The sequence below is a fragment of the Bombus affinis genome, chromosome 9 (genome assembly GCF_024516045.1).
Source record: "Bombus affinis isolate iyBomAffi1 chromosome 9, iyBomAffi1.2, whole genome shotgun sequence".
Classification (NCBI taxonomy): domain Eukaryota; kingdom Metazoa; phylum Arthropoda; class Insecta; order Hymenoptera; family Apidae; genus Bombus; species Bombus affinis.
In genome coordinates this window covers 8,704,548-8,719,517 of record NC_066352.1, presented here as the reverse complement: position 1 = coordinate 8,719,517, position 14,970 = coordinate 8,704,548, and the positions used below count along the sequence as shown (strand labels likewise).

General features: G+C 27.9%; 2 protein-coding genes across 6 annotated transcripts; one reads left to right on the top strand and one right to left on the bottom strand.

The window, feature by feature from the left end:
- Position 1: 1 nt before the first annotated feature.
- LOC126920446 (anamorsin homolog) lies at positions 2–1,631 on the bottom strand. The gene is made up of 5 exons (XM_050730812.1): positions 1,348–1,631; positions 869–1,179; positions 638–782; positions 428–540; positions 2–349 (listed from the first exon to the last, which is right to left on the bottom strand). Exons 1-5 carry the CDS (start codon positions 1,496–1,498, stop codon positions 239–241), a joined length of 831 nt encoding a protein of 276 aa, XP_050586769.1. The 5' UTR covers positions 1,499–1,631; the 3' UTR covers positions 2–238.
- Positions 1,632–2,481: 850 nt separating this feature from the next.
- On the top strand, positions 2,482–14,723 carry LOC126920443 (xanthine dehydrogenase). Of its 5 annotated transcripts, none has more exons than XM_050730804.1 (25): positions 2,482–2,648; positions 3,788–3,932; positions 4,541–4,598; positions 5,167–5,263; positions 6,237–6,472; positions 8,349–8,593; positions 8,702–8,843; positions 8,962–9,129; positions 9,229–9,305; positions 9,395–9,601; positions 9,687–9,871; positions 9,950–10,063; positions 10,154–10,277; positions 10,375–10,671; positions 10,823–10,945; positions 11,055–11,410; positions 11,522–11,696; positions 11,785–11,976; positions 12,047–12,192; positions 12,420–12,597; positions 12,787–12,915; positions 13,156–13,398; positions 13,510–13,764; positions 14,234–14,401; positions 14,520–14,723. In XM_050730804.1, exons 2-25 carry the CDS (start codon positions 3,825–3,827, stop codon positions 14,562–14,564), a joined length of 4,068 nt encoding a protein of 1,355 aa, XP_050586761.1. In that variant the 5' UTR covers positions 2,482–2,648; positions 3,788–3,824; the 3' UTR covers positions 14,565–14,723. The 5 variants fall into 5 exon arrangements, with proteins under 5 accessions (XP_050586761.1, XP_050586762.1, XP_050586763.1 ...); XM_050730805.1 differs by lacking the exon at positions 2,482–2,648 and adding an exon at positions 3,571–3,725; XM_050730806.1 differs by lacking the exons at positions 2,482–2,648; positions 3,788–3,932; positions 4,541–4,598; positions 5,167–5,263 and adding an exon at positions 5,616–6,113.
- The last annotated feature ends 247 nt before the right edge of the window (positions 14,724–14,970 follow it).

Below are 14,970 nucleotides of genomic sequence, written 5' to 3'. Positions count from 1 at the left end.
ATATGTTTTATATCTTTATTGCATAACTTTTATGCTACATCCTTTTAAATTTCTATATGTATACTACACTATTTTTCCAGTTGTAGAAAAGATAAGTAAGAAAAAAAAGTCCTGTATTTTGAATAGAAATGTTACAGTGGAAAACAAGGATTAACGATATTAAGAATTATTATTATGATAATTACATGCAAAAAATTAACATAAGAATAGAATATGTATGTAACTCACAAATATTTCACTAGTCTGCTTTTAACTGACTTTCAAGTAAAACTACTTTTTCACCAGGTTTAAATGCAGGCATACCAAGATACGGACAACTAGCACATCGAAATGCATCACCAAGATAGCACTGAAAAGTACATGTATATTACTACTTAGTCAAATTTCTTTAAAGGACTCATATAGAAATGTATAACAAATTACTTACATTTCCACATGAAGACTTTGCAGTTCCTTCAGGTGCAGTTTTCCCACTTAATTCTTCAGCTAATCCACAAGAACAATCTTTGCATGCTTTTCGTTTACCTGTTGTGCTACATACTAAAATTTGTATATGAATAGAAGTATTCAACTAAAATTTGTATATAAATAGAAGTATTTGATTAAAATTTGTATATGAATAAAGTGTTCAACTTACCTCTCAAATTAGTTATAGGTTTGACAATGTCACTTTCATCTAAAAGATCATCTTCATCAATTAATTCTTCATCAACAGCGCTATCTAGTTTCCATACATTAGAAGATTTTTTTTCACCAAAATTAAGTATTACACTAGAACCGATCTATATAAATATAATACAGGTGAAAATAAAGAGTATGTCTAATCAAAACTACATTGATTTATGAAAAACAGAAGAGTATCACTTACTTCAAATGAACGTTTTTCTGCTACTACTTCACAAATATTATCTGTACTATTATATATATTAAGTAGAAGATCTTTTAATTGTTTTGTATCTAAACTTTCTTGTACTTTTACTTTAAAACCAATTAATTTTAAGTTGGACACCCTTTCATCGTAAAGAGAATGCGCATTTTCTTTTTCTTGGAGTGACTCATAAATAATCAATGTTGCTCCGGGTTTCAACATTCGCAAAGATTCTTCTAAAAGCATTTTAAGATTCGGACATGATCGTTTAAAAATGGAGATAATTGCATCATAGGAAGAAGAATTAATACCTGAGAAGGAAAACATTAAATTTAGTGCATAATGATGAAACACTTTTTATATACAAAATTGACTAAAAAGCACATACTGAAAATCTATTATTTTTTAATGGTTTAGAATATATGAATACATATGTTTATGAATCTACTTTATACATACGACAGTACTTAATTACTTACATTTTTGCAGCTCTTTCGTTGATATAGTTGTCAACTGTTCGGCATTGCTAAGATGTTTTTTAATTTCACTGATAAAGTCTATGATACCATTATTGGAAATTTCGCTATCTAGGACCACCAGTACACTATGATTTTTTTTGAGAAAGGACATTTTTCACTAAACAAAATAAACATAAAATATTGTTAAGAGTTTCAGAAGCTTATGAAATGCAATTTTCATGTAATCTGGAGTTCAGCTGATTCCACAATCTAACAGACGGTAGATGCGCAATTCTGTTGATAATGAATACCTGCGATACTAGCGCTACTTGTTATGAAGCTAAGTAATTAATGTATTTGAATACAGTAAGAATATATTTCTGGAAAAGACATATTAAAATTATATGTTTAATTGTGGAATAATACTACTTATAATAAAAATGACATTATCAATAAAAATAAAATTATTTTTCAAATGTGTTTAAAAATTTCTATAGAATGACTCAGCATTGGTAAGCGTTGTTATCATTTATTACTTTCGGTTAAATAAAATTCATTTATTTGTTTGCTGCATATAAATAAAATATAATTAGATATATGCGTATAAGCAAAGTAAAAATAAAAGTTAATGTATCAGATGAAAATGTTATCAGTTGATTAACACACCTTTAGTAATACATATACAATACATGTATAATTAATACCATTGTAATATTGTGGTAATATTGTTATCATATTACTAATCTTCTAGAATTATCGTGTTATACTATATAAATTGTATATCTCCACAAAGATCAGAATTCTTCTGAAATTCTTGAAAAAATTGTGTAATCTTTTTTTCAAATCGAACAATGATTCAAATAATCATCAAAGAATCTCCTATTTCGCTTATATAAAATACTTATATAAACTTTTATATAAATATTTGCATAAACTTTTCATCAACATCATAATACAAACATTTTATTGTGCTTAATCCTGTACTATATTATATTAGTATAGAATAAAGCAAAAAGTTTAATCAATTTAAGAAGCATTTTTCTCATACTTGATTAGCTATAGTTCAATTTGTAATTGCAAAGGAATGTAAAGGAATGTATACACAATAATGCCAATCCTAAGCGAGAAGCGGTTTGCTGAGGGATAAGATGTGGTAGGGACAAATTGCTTCATTCGTGTATTGTGACTTTGTAATAAAACGCAACACATACACACGCAAGACGTATCTTACTCGATGATAACCTACTGGCCAGTCGTTCACTGTTGTTTGAGCAGTTCTGTACGAGTTCCTTAACAAGCTAAAGTTTTAATTTAAAAGAAAGGTAAGTTTTCTATATTTATAATCATTACATACATATACATATATAATCATTTTTAATTTATTTCTATTTTATAAAATAATTTAGCTATAGTATCTCAGCAATATTACTTTCTAAAATAATTTAATAATAGTGCCTTCCTTTGAATGCATATTTGCTGTATATATTGTGCTGCGAACTTTTGATATGTTAAACTATATACAATAGTAAGTACAATTTGACGATTTTGCAATTTTCTCATAAACCTAATAATGTATGAAAAATTTAAATGCTACAAATGTCAGTTTCTTTTTTATAACGCGAATGCAACAGGTGATAATATTATTGTTCAAACAACAAAGAATTAAATATAAAATTTATCTTAATATTACGTTTAGAATGTTTTCATTTGAAGAGTTTAAGGAAACAATTTGATATTGTAATTTAAGTTTTTTCTATTATATCTAGATATCATTATTATTTTGTTATTACTAATTGTATAAATATGCTATAATAAGTGGATATAGATTGATTTAAGATGATATAAATTCTTTTATAAATGTCTCATTTTACATGAATTCCTCTATCATAAACTTCAAGTTTTACTTGTGTTTTTCTTTTTATTATTTTTTATTGGAGGTCCATGGGAGGCATGTAGGTCAATCTTATCATAATTTCCTTAAGCAATATGTATTGCAAAAGTATTATGCGTTGAAAATAATAGTATAAATATTATTGTAGATGTATGTATTTGAAATAAATGTATTTGATAAGAAAAGTTTGGAAATCAATATTTGACAATTTTTTGTGCAAAGAGAAATTTACTTTTTGATAACAAATGTTACCAAAAAGTACAAGATATATATTGTCAAAAGATAAATTTCTTATAAAAGACATTTTTATATCTCTTTCTGATAATGAAATGATCAAAGTATATTATTTTGTCATCTTTCAACAACAATAATACATATGATCCAGTAATAATAAGATGGAATCAGATTGTATTGAACATATATAGAAATTTATGTAGATTTTCATATTCTGGAAAAACAAGAAAACAAGAATACTTGATTTTTTTTATCATCAAGTATAGTTATAGAGGTATATAATAATATTGCTATATTATACTAGTGAATAAATAATTTTGAGAATTTCTTTCACAGGTTTATCTCATCTCATTGAGATTTATAATAAGCAAAAATGGTTCAGGATGAGAAAACCATTGCTCAATCTGCACTTGTCACATCAAATAATATAGAACATGATAGAGTTTCACATACTTTGGTGTTTTATGTGAATGGCAAAGAGGTATATATATATATTTTATATATAGCATCTTAATAAGTATGCATGTGAGAAAAATATGACAATTATATTTATGATGCATTCTTATATGATACATTCTTATATGGTATATTCTTATACGATATATCTTATTTTAAGAATATATATTTTCCTTCAACTAATATATATGTATATGTATATGGTATATATACATATATACATATATATATATTGAATTTGATGAGTATAATTTTTACGTGATGCTATTAATTATTTATAATATAATTAATTAATTATATATATATAACTTTTTTGTATAGCTGAAAATTAAATTCTATTTCTTTGTATTCAATCTTTAAAATAAATATGTAATATGTAATAAAATATGTATTGTGAAAAAGATATATAAATATATAAAAAAATATATTTATACAGACCACTATCTCTTGATTACTTTATGTATAACATTTAAAGCTGTGTAATATTTTTGATCGTGACATCTTTTATTGTACTTTTTTTTAATCACAGCAACATTCGACGAATTTTGTAGAAAAAATAAGTTTTAAAAAAATATAATTTCTACGCGCGTGCGCGCGATTTTTCATTTTACATTATAAATATTGATATTATAGGTGGTAGATGACAATGTCGATCCACAATGGACTTTGCTGTGGTATTTGAGAAATAAATGTATCCTTTCTGTATCTGATATCTATATGACGTGTATCGCGATGCGCGTATCTCGATATGAAATACGTACGTATAATCTTGTCGTGCATTACGCGTGTACAAATATTGGAAGAAAATATTTCCGGAATAATGCAGAAATTGGAATTAGAATTCATTGGAAATAAACTTGAAATAAATTAGTTTGTATATGAAATATATCGGGTAATAAATTTTAATAAAGTCAGAAATTTATTTTCTTCTTTTGACAATATTATATTGTTTTTAACGTTGCTTTAAACGCAGAATAGTTGATAGAAATTTGTAATTTATCGAATACAAGATTAAATATTTCTTGAATAAAAATGTTTGACACTATGAAATTTTAAAATAAATATAAGATATTAAAAATTGACAAAAATGTTGCTGAAAGATAGTAAAAATAGTCGAACGATGATGTCGAATGCTAATTATAAAAAAATACGGCGAGGGGTAGAAGTAGGAAGATGAAAAACAATTATAAAAGTATTGGAAATGTTGAGACACAAATAAAAATACTTTTAAAAGAGGATTCTTAACTCAAATAATTTAGTACACTTAACCGGCACGAAACTGGGCTGTGCAGAAGGTGGTTGTGGAGCGTGCACTGTAATGATATCAAAATTAGACCGTGCAACAGAAATTATTACGTATCCTTTACAATATCTTTAAAATCATTTTCTTCAAAATATACATATATCAAATCATCTCATAAATAATATCGCTTTTTGACTCTAACACTAAAAAACTATTAACTAAAGCTAAAAAACAAAATTAATATTCACATTTATCTTTAATCATCGATGTACTGACAGTGGCTTTCTATGATCTTTTTCCATTTTTCAACTAACTAACTTTGATTGCATTTTCAACAAGTTCTTCAGTTTTTGTATTAAGAAACTCATTCAGTGTTAATTTTATTTGCCAGTTTTATTTGTAATTATTAACAAATGTTAATTGTTAATTGTAACAAATTTTATTTGTAATTATTTTTACCAGTGAAAAGTATCAGTGAAGTATCTTTGACATTTCCTCATATATAGGACATGTTCATTGTACTATAGTACTTTTGATGTATTGCTTCTTTTAAAATTCGTATAGTATACAATGCCGCAATGGTCATGCTCATTTTATAACTTAAAGTAGAAGAACGCTGATCTAATTGCCTTAATTTTCCAGAGGATACTGCTGCAATGAGACAGTCGAGAAGATACTCTTAAACTCTTAAGAAACAAAAGGCGAAACTTCTATAAACACATCAGCGAAGCATAATACACACAACATAATACATGATTTATTCAGTAAAGTAATATAAGACGCTTACTTATGCGATGACCTATTTTCCAGAATAGAATAGCAAATAATAAGTAACTGGATGATGACAGATCGTTGAAAGTAATGATGCGCATACTGCTGCTGTTAAATTTCCAATTGCAAAATCATATTTTTATATCCATTCGAGACTTAAGTATTTCTTAATACAAAAATCAACGTGCCAAAGTACTCTGGAATCATGAATAAATATTCAAATCAAACTTCTTCAAAATTTAAAAGTTATATATAATGATATATACATAAATAAAATCGAGGGATTTCCTTGACTGCTTAATATTTAACAAACAGACATTTAGCAGTAAACGCGTGCTTGACTCCAGTTTGTGCTATGCATGGTCTAGCGGTTACCACTGTCGAAGGTATTGGAAGTGTTAAAACGAAACTTCATCCGGTTCAAGAGCGCATAGCAAAAGCACACGGGTCACAATGCGGTTTTTGCACACCTGGGATTGTAATGTCTATGTACGCATTGCTACGAAATACTCCTAAACCAACCATGAAGGATCTTGAAATTGCCTTTCAAGGTAAAATTATGATCATTTATGCAATGTTGCTGCATACGAAATGTAGTAATTTCAAGTTTCGAAAATAAGATAAATGAAGTAGAATGTATATAGGAATATTGTCTTTAAAATAGTCCCTTCGAAATTGTATACACGCATTTTATAATATCATTGGTATTCATATTTCGATATCTATCTCAACCCTTTGGCTTATAATGTTATTGGCAAGTTATAGATAATTTAAATCTCATAACATTAAAATATTGCAAGCAATTTGTAACTAATAATCCTCAGTCTTGAAATTTGGTATCGAAGACAAAGTTAAAATTGAACTTTGTTTGACTCAAGTAAATACCATCGACAAACTTGCCACCGATTTATTTTGTCCTTAATTCATGTCACGAGTGTGCCTCAATTAATCGAATATATGTTCTATTTATAACTCTTTTTATTCGAGAGAATAAACAGAAGTTATAGCGAGACAAATCAAACCAATAGAGAGATACTACTCGTTTACATTTTTGCTAATTTATTAAAGTTATTCTTGAAATTTTATTAATACATCTCGTATGTTGTTGGACAGTTAATTAAAAATTAGTTATATTATTTATATCATCATTCAAAGCTACACTTCTTTTTCTTTTCTTTTCTTTTCTCTTGCTTTCTTGATATTCTGTTATGTGTTTTTTAATTATATGTATAAAATCTGAATATTTGAGAAAACTTAAGAATGATTTTAAGAATGGATAATTAACAGACAAGATCTGTGACTTATCCTTTGATTTAATTGTTCTATTTGGTAATAGTTAGAAAGCTGCTGATATTAAATCTTTTTCGAATATTTTAATGCTTAACTTTTTTGTTCAATTCGTGTGTATATCATCAATGACATGTTGTTTCTTTTTTTCCTTTTCCAGAGAAAATACTTCCTATTGATTAACTTTTATACAGTCTTCTATATTGTCACTTGTCTTTTTACGAAATTAATTTATCATTTAATTTTTCCTTAATATTGTGCTGTTATTTTGCAGAGCTGTTAAATTTATTATCTGCAGTGCGTTGAACGATCGAAGACGAAGAATTCGTGACTGAAGTTGAAAAAAAATTTCGTAGAAGCAAAAATAAAATTGGCAAGAACTAGGTAAAATAAACCGAGTCAAGTTTTATATAATAGTAATTGAATTTATATACTTTCGAAAGAAGAAATTAATGAACATGAAAAATAATTGTTACGGACAACATGTTCTTTTATTTAAATGGTACTTACAGAAGTGAACAATATTCTGAAGAAGAAAGATAGCGCCTGGAAAATTTTGTGGATGGACTATGTCTTTTTCATTTTATATAATCGTTTCACGTTGATGATCATTTAATATCAGCTTTCTAACATAGCAATATATAAATATAAATATTATATAATAAATATAAATAGTAATAATATAAATATTAGTTTTATGATTTCGTAATTTACAATTAGAAGTTCCAATAAATTTTTTATTTTTTTGCAAAAGATATGTTCCTCGATGCTTAAAAATTCATATAAATCAAATATCATTACAATACATTACTTGGTGCCAAAGCTATACTATATAATATGACGATTTCTAAGTTCACATTTTCGCGACAAAGTAGCGCCGAGTTGGTAGGTAACGTCCCAAATAGCTCCAAGTGCAAAGGATTAATAATAATTTTAAAGAAAATTCTGAAATTTATTTCATATTTTAATTTTAATTTTTGTGATTTTATATATATTTTAATAATAGAAAATACTGTCCCTGTATTTCATATTTCTGTACATAAAATTATTATATGTATTTTACTGATTTATTTAAAATCTTTTGCTTTATTATTTATATCATTATTATTTTATCATTTTTAATTGACAGTGTGTTTGTAGGAAATTTATGCAGATGTACTGGGTACCGCCCTATCATAGAGGCTTATAGAACCTTTACAGAAGAATGGGAAACAATGCAATTAATGTCAAAAAGTAATGAAAAGTCTTTAACAAATGGAGAATGTCCTATGGGAGAAAATTGTTGTAAAAAGATACCAATAGCAGAACCTACAGAAATTTTTGATACGAAAGAATTCTGTCCGTATGATCCTTCTCAAGAAATTATATTTCCACCCAAATTACACGTAAATTATTTATTCGATATTAATATCTTTTAAATTAATCGGTTTGAACACCCGATGTATGACTAATATCTCGTTTTCGTTTTAATAAATTAAATAAACTTTTTCTAGATTTCTAAACACCTAGATGAAGAATACTTAATAATAAAAGGAAAAGATGTCACATGGTACAGACCAAAAACTCTTACTGAGTTATTGCGATTAAAAAATCAATATCCAAATGCAAAAATTGTTGTAGGAAACACAGAGATAGGTAAAATTTAGAAGATTTACTTACTTATTTAGGAGATTATTTAAATTTGTATATCTTTTTAATATAGTTGGAAAAATAAGCTGAGTAAGGATACTAAACTAATTGTACATACTTTCAGGGGTTGAAGTTAAATTCAAATACTTATCTTATCCGGTTCTTATACAGCCTACTTTAATTAAAGAAATGAGTGTTATAGAAGAATATCCAAAATTATTGAATGTAGGTGCTAGTGTCACACTTGTTGAGATGGAGAAAGCCTTACGAAATCAAATTGCCATAAAACCTGGTAGATACTCCTATATCATATTTTAAATTTTGTATTGTAAGATATTTAGAGTAATAACTTTGTGGATATATTATAGATTATGTTTTATTATTACTACAGAATACCAAACAAGAATTTTTACTGAAATAATTAATATGCTTCATTGGTTTGCTGGGAAACAAATCAGAAATGTTGCTGTAAGTAATCTGGTCTATTATAATTTTTATATATACATTCTATTAGTCTATTTATTAATCTATTTTTCTACTGTTTTATTTTTCTATAGGCTGTTGGTGGAAATATAATGACAGGAAGTCCCATATCAGATCTAAATCCAATTTTTATGGCAGCTGGAATAAAACTGAATGTTTCGAGTATGAAGAATGGAGTCAGGCTTATTCCAATGGATCATACTTTTTTTAAGGGTTATAGACAAAATGTTATTTCACCAGAAGAGATTTTACTTTCAATTCAAATACCGTTTTCCGGAAAAGTACATAAAATTTTGAAGATAACAAAACAATATTATATCATTTATTAATAAATAGTTTACAGTACTATATTTTCCTATTTCGTAGAATCAATATTTTGTTGCCTATAAACAAGCAAGAAGGCGAGATGATGACATTGCTATCGTTAATATGGCATTAAATGTATCCTTTGAACCAGAAAGTGTCATTGTTAGTCAAGCACATCTGGCTTTTGGTGGAATGGCTCCAACAACAGTTTTAGCTAGAAAAACTTGTGACATTATGGTTGGAAGGTATTTTATAAAATTAGGCAATATTTATTTTTTAACTATATCTCTCATAAAGAAAATATTAATGTAGAATTGTTTTAGAAAATGGAACACAGATCTTCTAGAAACTGTTTACGATTCATTATTAAATGAACTAGTTTTACCAGATAGTGTTCCAGGTGGAATGGTCAAGTATCGTAAATCTTTAACTTTAAGGTATACATATATATATTTATACTTCAATAATTTTTTCTTCAAGTCCTTGAAAGAGACGTTATTTGTATATAACACTTTTGATTTTTACAGCCTATTCTTTAAAGGATTTTTACACATAGCCAAAAAGCTCCAAGTATGTTTGCCGAAAGAAATTGAAAGTGCTGCAGAAGGATTCCACACTAAAGAACCAAGGAGTTCACAATATTATCAAGTGGTACCTGTTACTTAGTCTAGTTTGACACACTGTTTTATACAATTTTTCTTGAAAGTATATAATTTTGTATATTAATATTTTGTGTATTTTGTGATAGGTTCCAAAGGATCAGGAGGTAAATGATTTCGTTGGAAGAACAGTTGTTCATGCCAGTGCATTTAAACAGGCAACAGGAGAAGCGATATATTGCGATGATATGCCAAAATTCTCTGACGAGCTTTATTTAGCTGTAGTTTTATCTACCAGAGCACATGCAAAAATTTTGAAAATCGATGCAACTAAAGCATTGTCGTTAGAAGGAGTGGTTGCCTTTTATAGTGGGAAAGATTTACCCGAAAAGCAACGATTTTATGGTCCTATAGTTCGGGATGAACAAGTGTTTATTTCAGACAAAGTAAGAATTTTTGGAGTGTTTAGAAAAAAAAGTGAATCTTTTATTCACAGAAAATATATTTATATAGAAAGAATTTTGCCTAACATATGATTTAGTATAATTGAATTACAATTAATCTCAGAATAAGTAAAAAGTGAACATGTTTCTTAAGGTGACAAGTCACGGTCAAGTAATTGGAGCAGTCATAGCTGTTAATCAAGCTATTGCACAGAAGGCTGCCAGAATGGTTGAAGTCGAGTATGAAGATTTACAACCAGTGATCATTTCCATAGAGGTATAATAAAAGTACATAGCCAGAATATCTAACTTTAAATTTTGAATTAATTTTTTATCTTAAAGAATAAGTTTTGATGTTTTAAAGAAGTATTCTTAAATAATTGTAGGACGCTATTAAACATCGTTCCTTTTTCGAGCAAACACCAAAACGTATAAAAAAGGGAGATATAGAAAAGGCTTTCGCCGAATCGAAACATATTCTCGAAGGAGAAGTTCGAATAGGAGGGCAGGAGCATTTTTACCTCGAGACAAACGCAACTTTGGCAATTCCCAAGGAAGAAGACGAATTAGAAGTATATTGTTCAACACAACATCCTTCAGAGATTCAGAAATACATTTCAGATGTTTTAAATATTCAAGCTAATAAGGTTGTGGTTAAAGCGAAAAGATTAGGTGGTGGTTTTGGAGGAAAAGAGTCTCGCCCTGCGATACTTGCTTTACCAGTTGTTTTTGCTGCATACAAGTAATTATATTTGCACTCAATAAAGTAATAAAACACAAAATGTGGCAAAACGAAGTTATCTTTAAATTGGATTAACAAAAGGATTTGCATTATGATAATTTACCTTTACAGATTAAGAAAACCAGTACGCTGTATGTTTGATAGAGACGAAGATATTATGATAACTGGAGGAAGACATCCGTTTTTGTTAAAATATAAAGTTGGATTTGACGATAATGGTGCGATTAAAGGAGCACAAGTTTATATTTACAACAACGCAGGTTACTCCCGCGATCTTTCTTCGTCAGTATGTTAATATGTATATTAATATCTCAAAAATATTTTATTTATAAAATGTTAGATTGTATTCATATATATAAATATATATTTGTTAGATTGTAGAACGTGCTATGTTCCATTTTGAAAATTCGTATAAAATACCAGCAGCTGATGTGTATGGTTTTATGTGTAAAACTAATATACCGTCAAATACAGCGTTCCGTGGTTTTGGAGGTCCACAAGGAATGTTTTTAGCCGAAACAATGATCAGACATATTGCAGAATATTTAACTAAAGATCCTGCTGAGGTATGATCACAATTTAATACTATATATAAAAGCATACAATTTTGAATCACTAAATAAGTAATTTTAACAGGTTGCAGAGTTAAATTTATATAAAGAAGGAGATACCACTCATTATAATCAAAAGCTTATTAATTGTACATTGCAACGTTGCTGGGAAGAGTGTCTTTTATCTTCAAATTACAATGAACGGCTTGTACAAGTTCAAAAGTATAACAGGTATGTATTTCTAAGTACTGTTTTAGTAAAATACTTTTTCTATGTTCCATTTTTATTTTATACTATTTTATTTATTTCTCATTTAATTTATTTCTATTGTTCTTTTCTTTTTTGTATTCTATAACTTTCTTAAAAGATGCTATAGTTTTATTTATTGTACAATCATGATTGTACTCTGAAGTTTCAATGATACAAAGTATTGACTCTAATGAATACTATTTCAATAGAGAAAATAGGTACAAGAAAAAGGGATTGGCAATAGTTCCAACCAAATTTGGTATTTCTTTCACTGCACTGTTTTTAAATCAAGCAGGGGCACTTGTACATGTTTATACAGATGGTTCTGTATTAATTAGTCATGGTGGTGTTGAAATGGGACAAGGTTTACATACAAAAATGATACAAGTAAATTCTATTTATTTTTCTATTTTGATTTCACTTAAATTATTATTTCATGTTTAAAAATTTTATTCATTTTGTTATTCATATTATCACTGACATTATTACAAGTAATGTGTATCATAATATATTATATGATATTTGTTTTCAACACACTACATATTACAGCTCTTCCATTTTCTATTTAATATTTAGGTAGCAAGCAGATCACTGAAATTAAAACCAGATAAAATACATATAATGGAAACTGCTACCGATAAAGTACCAAATACATCTGCTACAGCAGCTAGTGCTGCTTCAGATTTGAATGGTATGGCTATTATGGTACGTAAAAATGATTTGTTTTCTTTCAATTTACTTCCAACGTTTTTTTCTTATTTCTTCTATTCTTTTACTCTTATTTAAAACTTTAATATTATAATAATCTATTACTCATTACTTGTAATCTATATACATACTTGCTTTTTATTGTTTTCCCTCACTTAAATTTCGATCTTTGCAATACGAGTAATATAGTATACTTGCAATTAAACAATGATTTTAAAAGTTGTACAAAAATTTCAGTATGCTTGTAACGAAATAATGAAACGACTAAAACCAGTAATAGATAAGAATCCAAATGGAACGTGGGAAGAGTGGATAAAAACAGCTTATTTTGAAAGAATTAGCCTTTCCGCTACTGGTTTTTATAAAACTCCTGATATAGGATACTCATTCGAAACTAACACAGGAAATCCATTTAATTATTTTACATATGGTGTTGCGTGTTCTGAAGTAGAAATTGATTGCCTGACTGGAGACCATCAAGTAAATATATTTCAAGCTACTTATAGATATTAAAAGGAAATTGTACATGTTAAAATATACTTCAATATAACTATAAATTACTAATATCTAAATATTGATATTCGTATATAGGTATTGCAAACTGATATTGTAATGGATTTAGGAGAAAGCATAAATCCTGCAATCGACATAGGACAAATTGAAGGAGCTTTTGCTCAAGGATATGGTCTTCTTACGCTAGAAGAAATGGTATTTCTTAGAACTGGAGCCCTTGCTACTAGAGGTCCAGGTGCATATAAGTTACCTGGTTTTACAGATATTCCTGAAATATTTAATGTATCCTTATTGAAAGGTGCCTCAAATCCTCGTGCTGTTTACTCATCCAAGGTAATATATTCTTAAGAGAAACCAAGAATTTGATTTATATTTATCATTTCTCATTTTTTATTATTATTGTTACTGTTAAGAACAATAAGGTATTGGTCATTTTTCGAATTTCCCAAATTGTTGGCAATGCCCCGTTTACTAGATTTAGTTCGTTTTGTCTCTTTTTCTATTCTGTTATTCATCTTCAGTCGCCTACCGTGATTGGCAATTTCTGCTGTGGTCAACAACAGCGCTCCATTATTTCACGTAATCGCGATAATGGTTGCACACGCTTATATCCACATTTATACTTGTATACTTGTAGTTAATAACTTGTAGTTTCTTGTTAAAGTAATGTAGTTTCAATTTCAAAGCAAGTATTGAGAATCAAGCTGTGTTTCTGAGAGTTTATGTTCATAGTGTCATTCGTTTCTTATTATTTGTTCGTTCCTAATCTTTATAAATTTCTAAACAATTACTGTTATTTTAGGCTGTAGGAGAACCACCACTCTTTTTAGCATCTTCTGTGTTCTTCGCAATAAGAGAAGCTATTAAATCTGCTCGTCAGGAATATGGTCTCAAAAATTACTTCCAATTAGACGCACCTGCAACTGCTGCCCGTATTCGACTAGCATGTGTTGATGAACTTACTTCAAAGGTGAATTGCATATTTTTATAAAAATATTTGATATAAACTCATTGAGAATTTTGTACTTATAGTTGTTTAATTTATACGGGAAAAACAATAATCTATATTTATATATTTTATGTTACAGATTGCTGAACCAGATGTACAACGTCAGTGGAATATTGTTCCATAGAAATATTTTGATGAACTAGACTAACTAGAGAATAAATACTATCAATTTTGTTACTGAATTTTATTACATTATAAATGTAGAATAAGTAATAGTTTTAAAAGACTTGTTACACATAGAATGTGCTAATTTTATTAATGTTGATAAAATTAATGAAATTTTTTAGGCAATTTTTTACTTTACTAAAACCACGTAAAAAAACAAAACTAAAATCGCGATGGCAGCCATTAGCTCGTATTATTTGTTATATAATTCGTAATTGTATCACATATAACAATGCAATTAGTAATTATATATCAAACAATACGATTGCCCAGGTCTCACCACGAGGAGGTGCTGCGAATGGAGATCCACCCTATCCGCGTCCCATCCACTCTCCTTTTACGCAAAAAAATCTAAAATTTATTTA

Coding starts and splice junctions, on each gene's coding strand:
- LOC126920446 (XM_050730812.1), bottom strand. CDS start 1,498: ATGTCCTTTCTCAAAAAAAATCATAGTGTACTGGTGGTCCTAGATAGC. Junction 783..868: donor CAGAAAAACGTTCATTTGAA/GTAAGTGATACT, acceptor ATATTTATATAG/ATCGGTTCTAGTGTAATACT. Junction 350..427: donor CAAAGTCTTCATGTGGAAAT/GTAAGTAATTTG, acceptor TGTACTTTTCAG/TGCTATCTTGGTGATGCATT.
- LOC126920443 (XM_050730804.1), top strand. CDS start 3,825: ATGGTTCAGGATGAGAAAACCATTGCTCAATCTGCACTTGTCACATCA. Junction 4,599..5,166: donor GTGGTATTTGAGAAATAAAT/GTATCCTTTCTG, acceptor CAAATAATTTAG/TACACTTAACCGGCACGAAA. Junction 11,411..11,521: donor GTTGTTTTTGCTGCATACAA/GTAATTATATTT, acceptor TTACCTTTACAG/ATTAAGAAAACCAGTACGCT.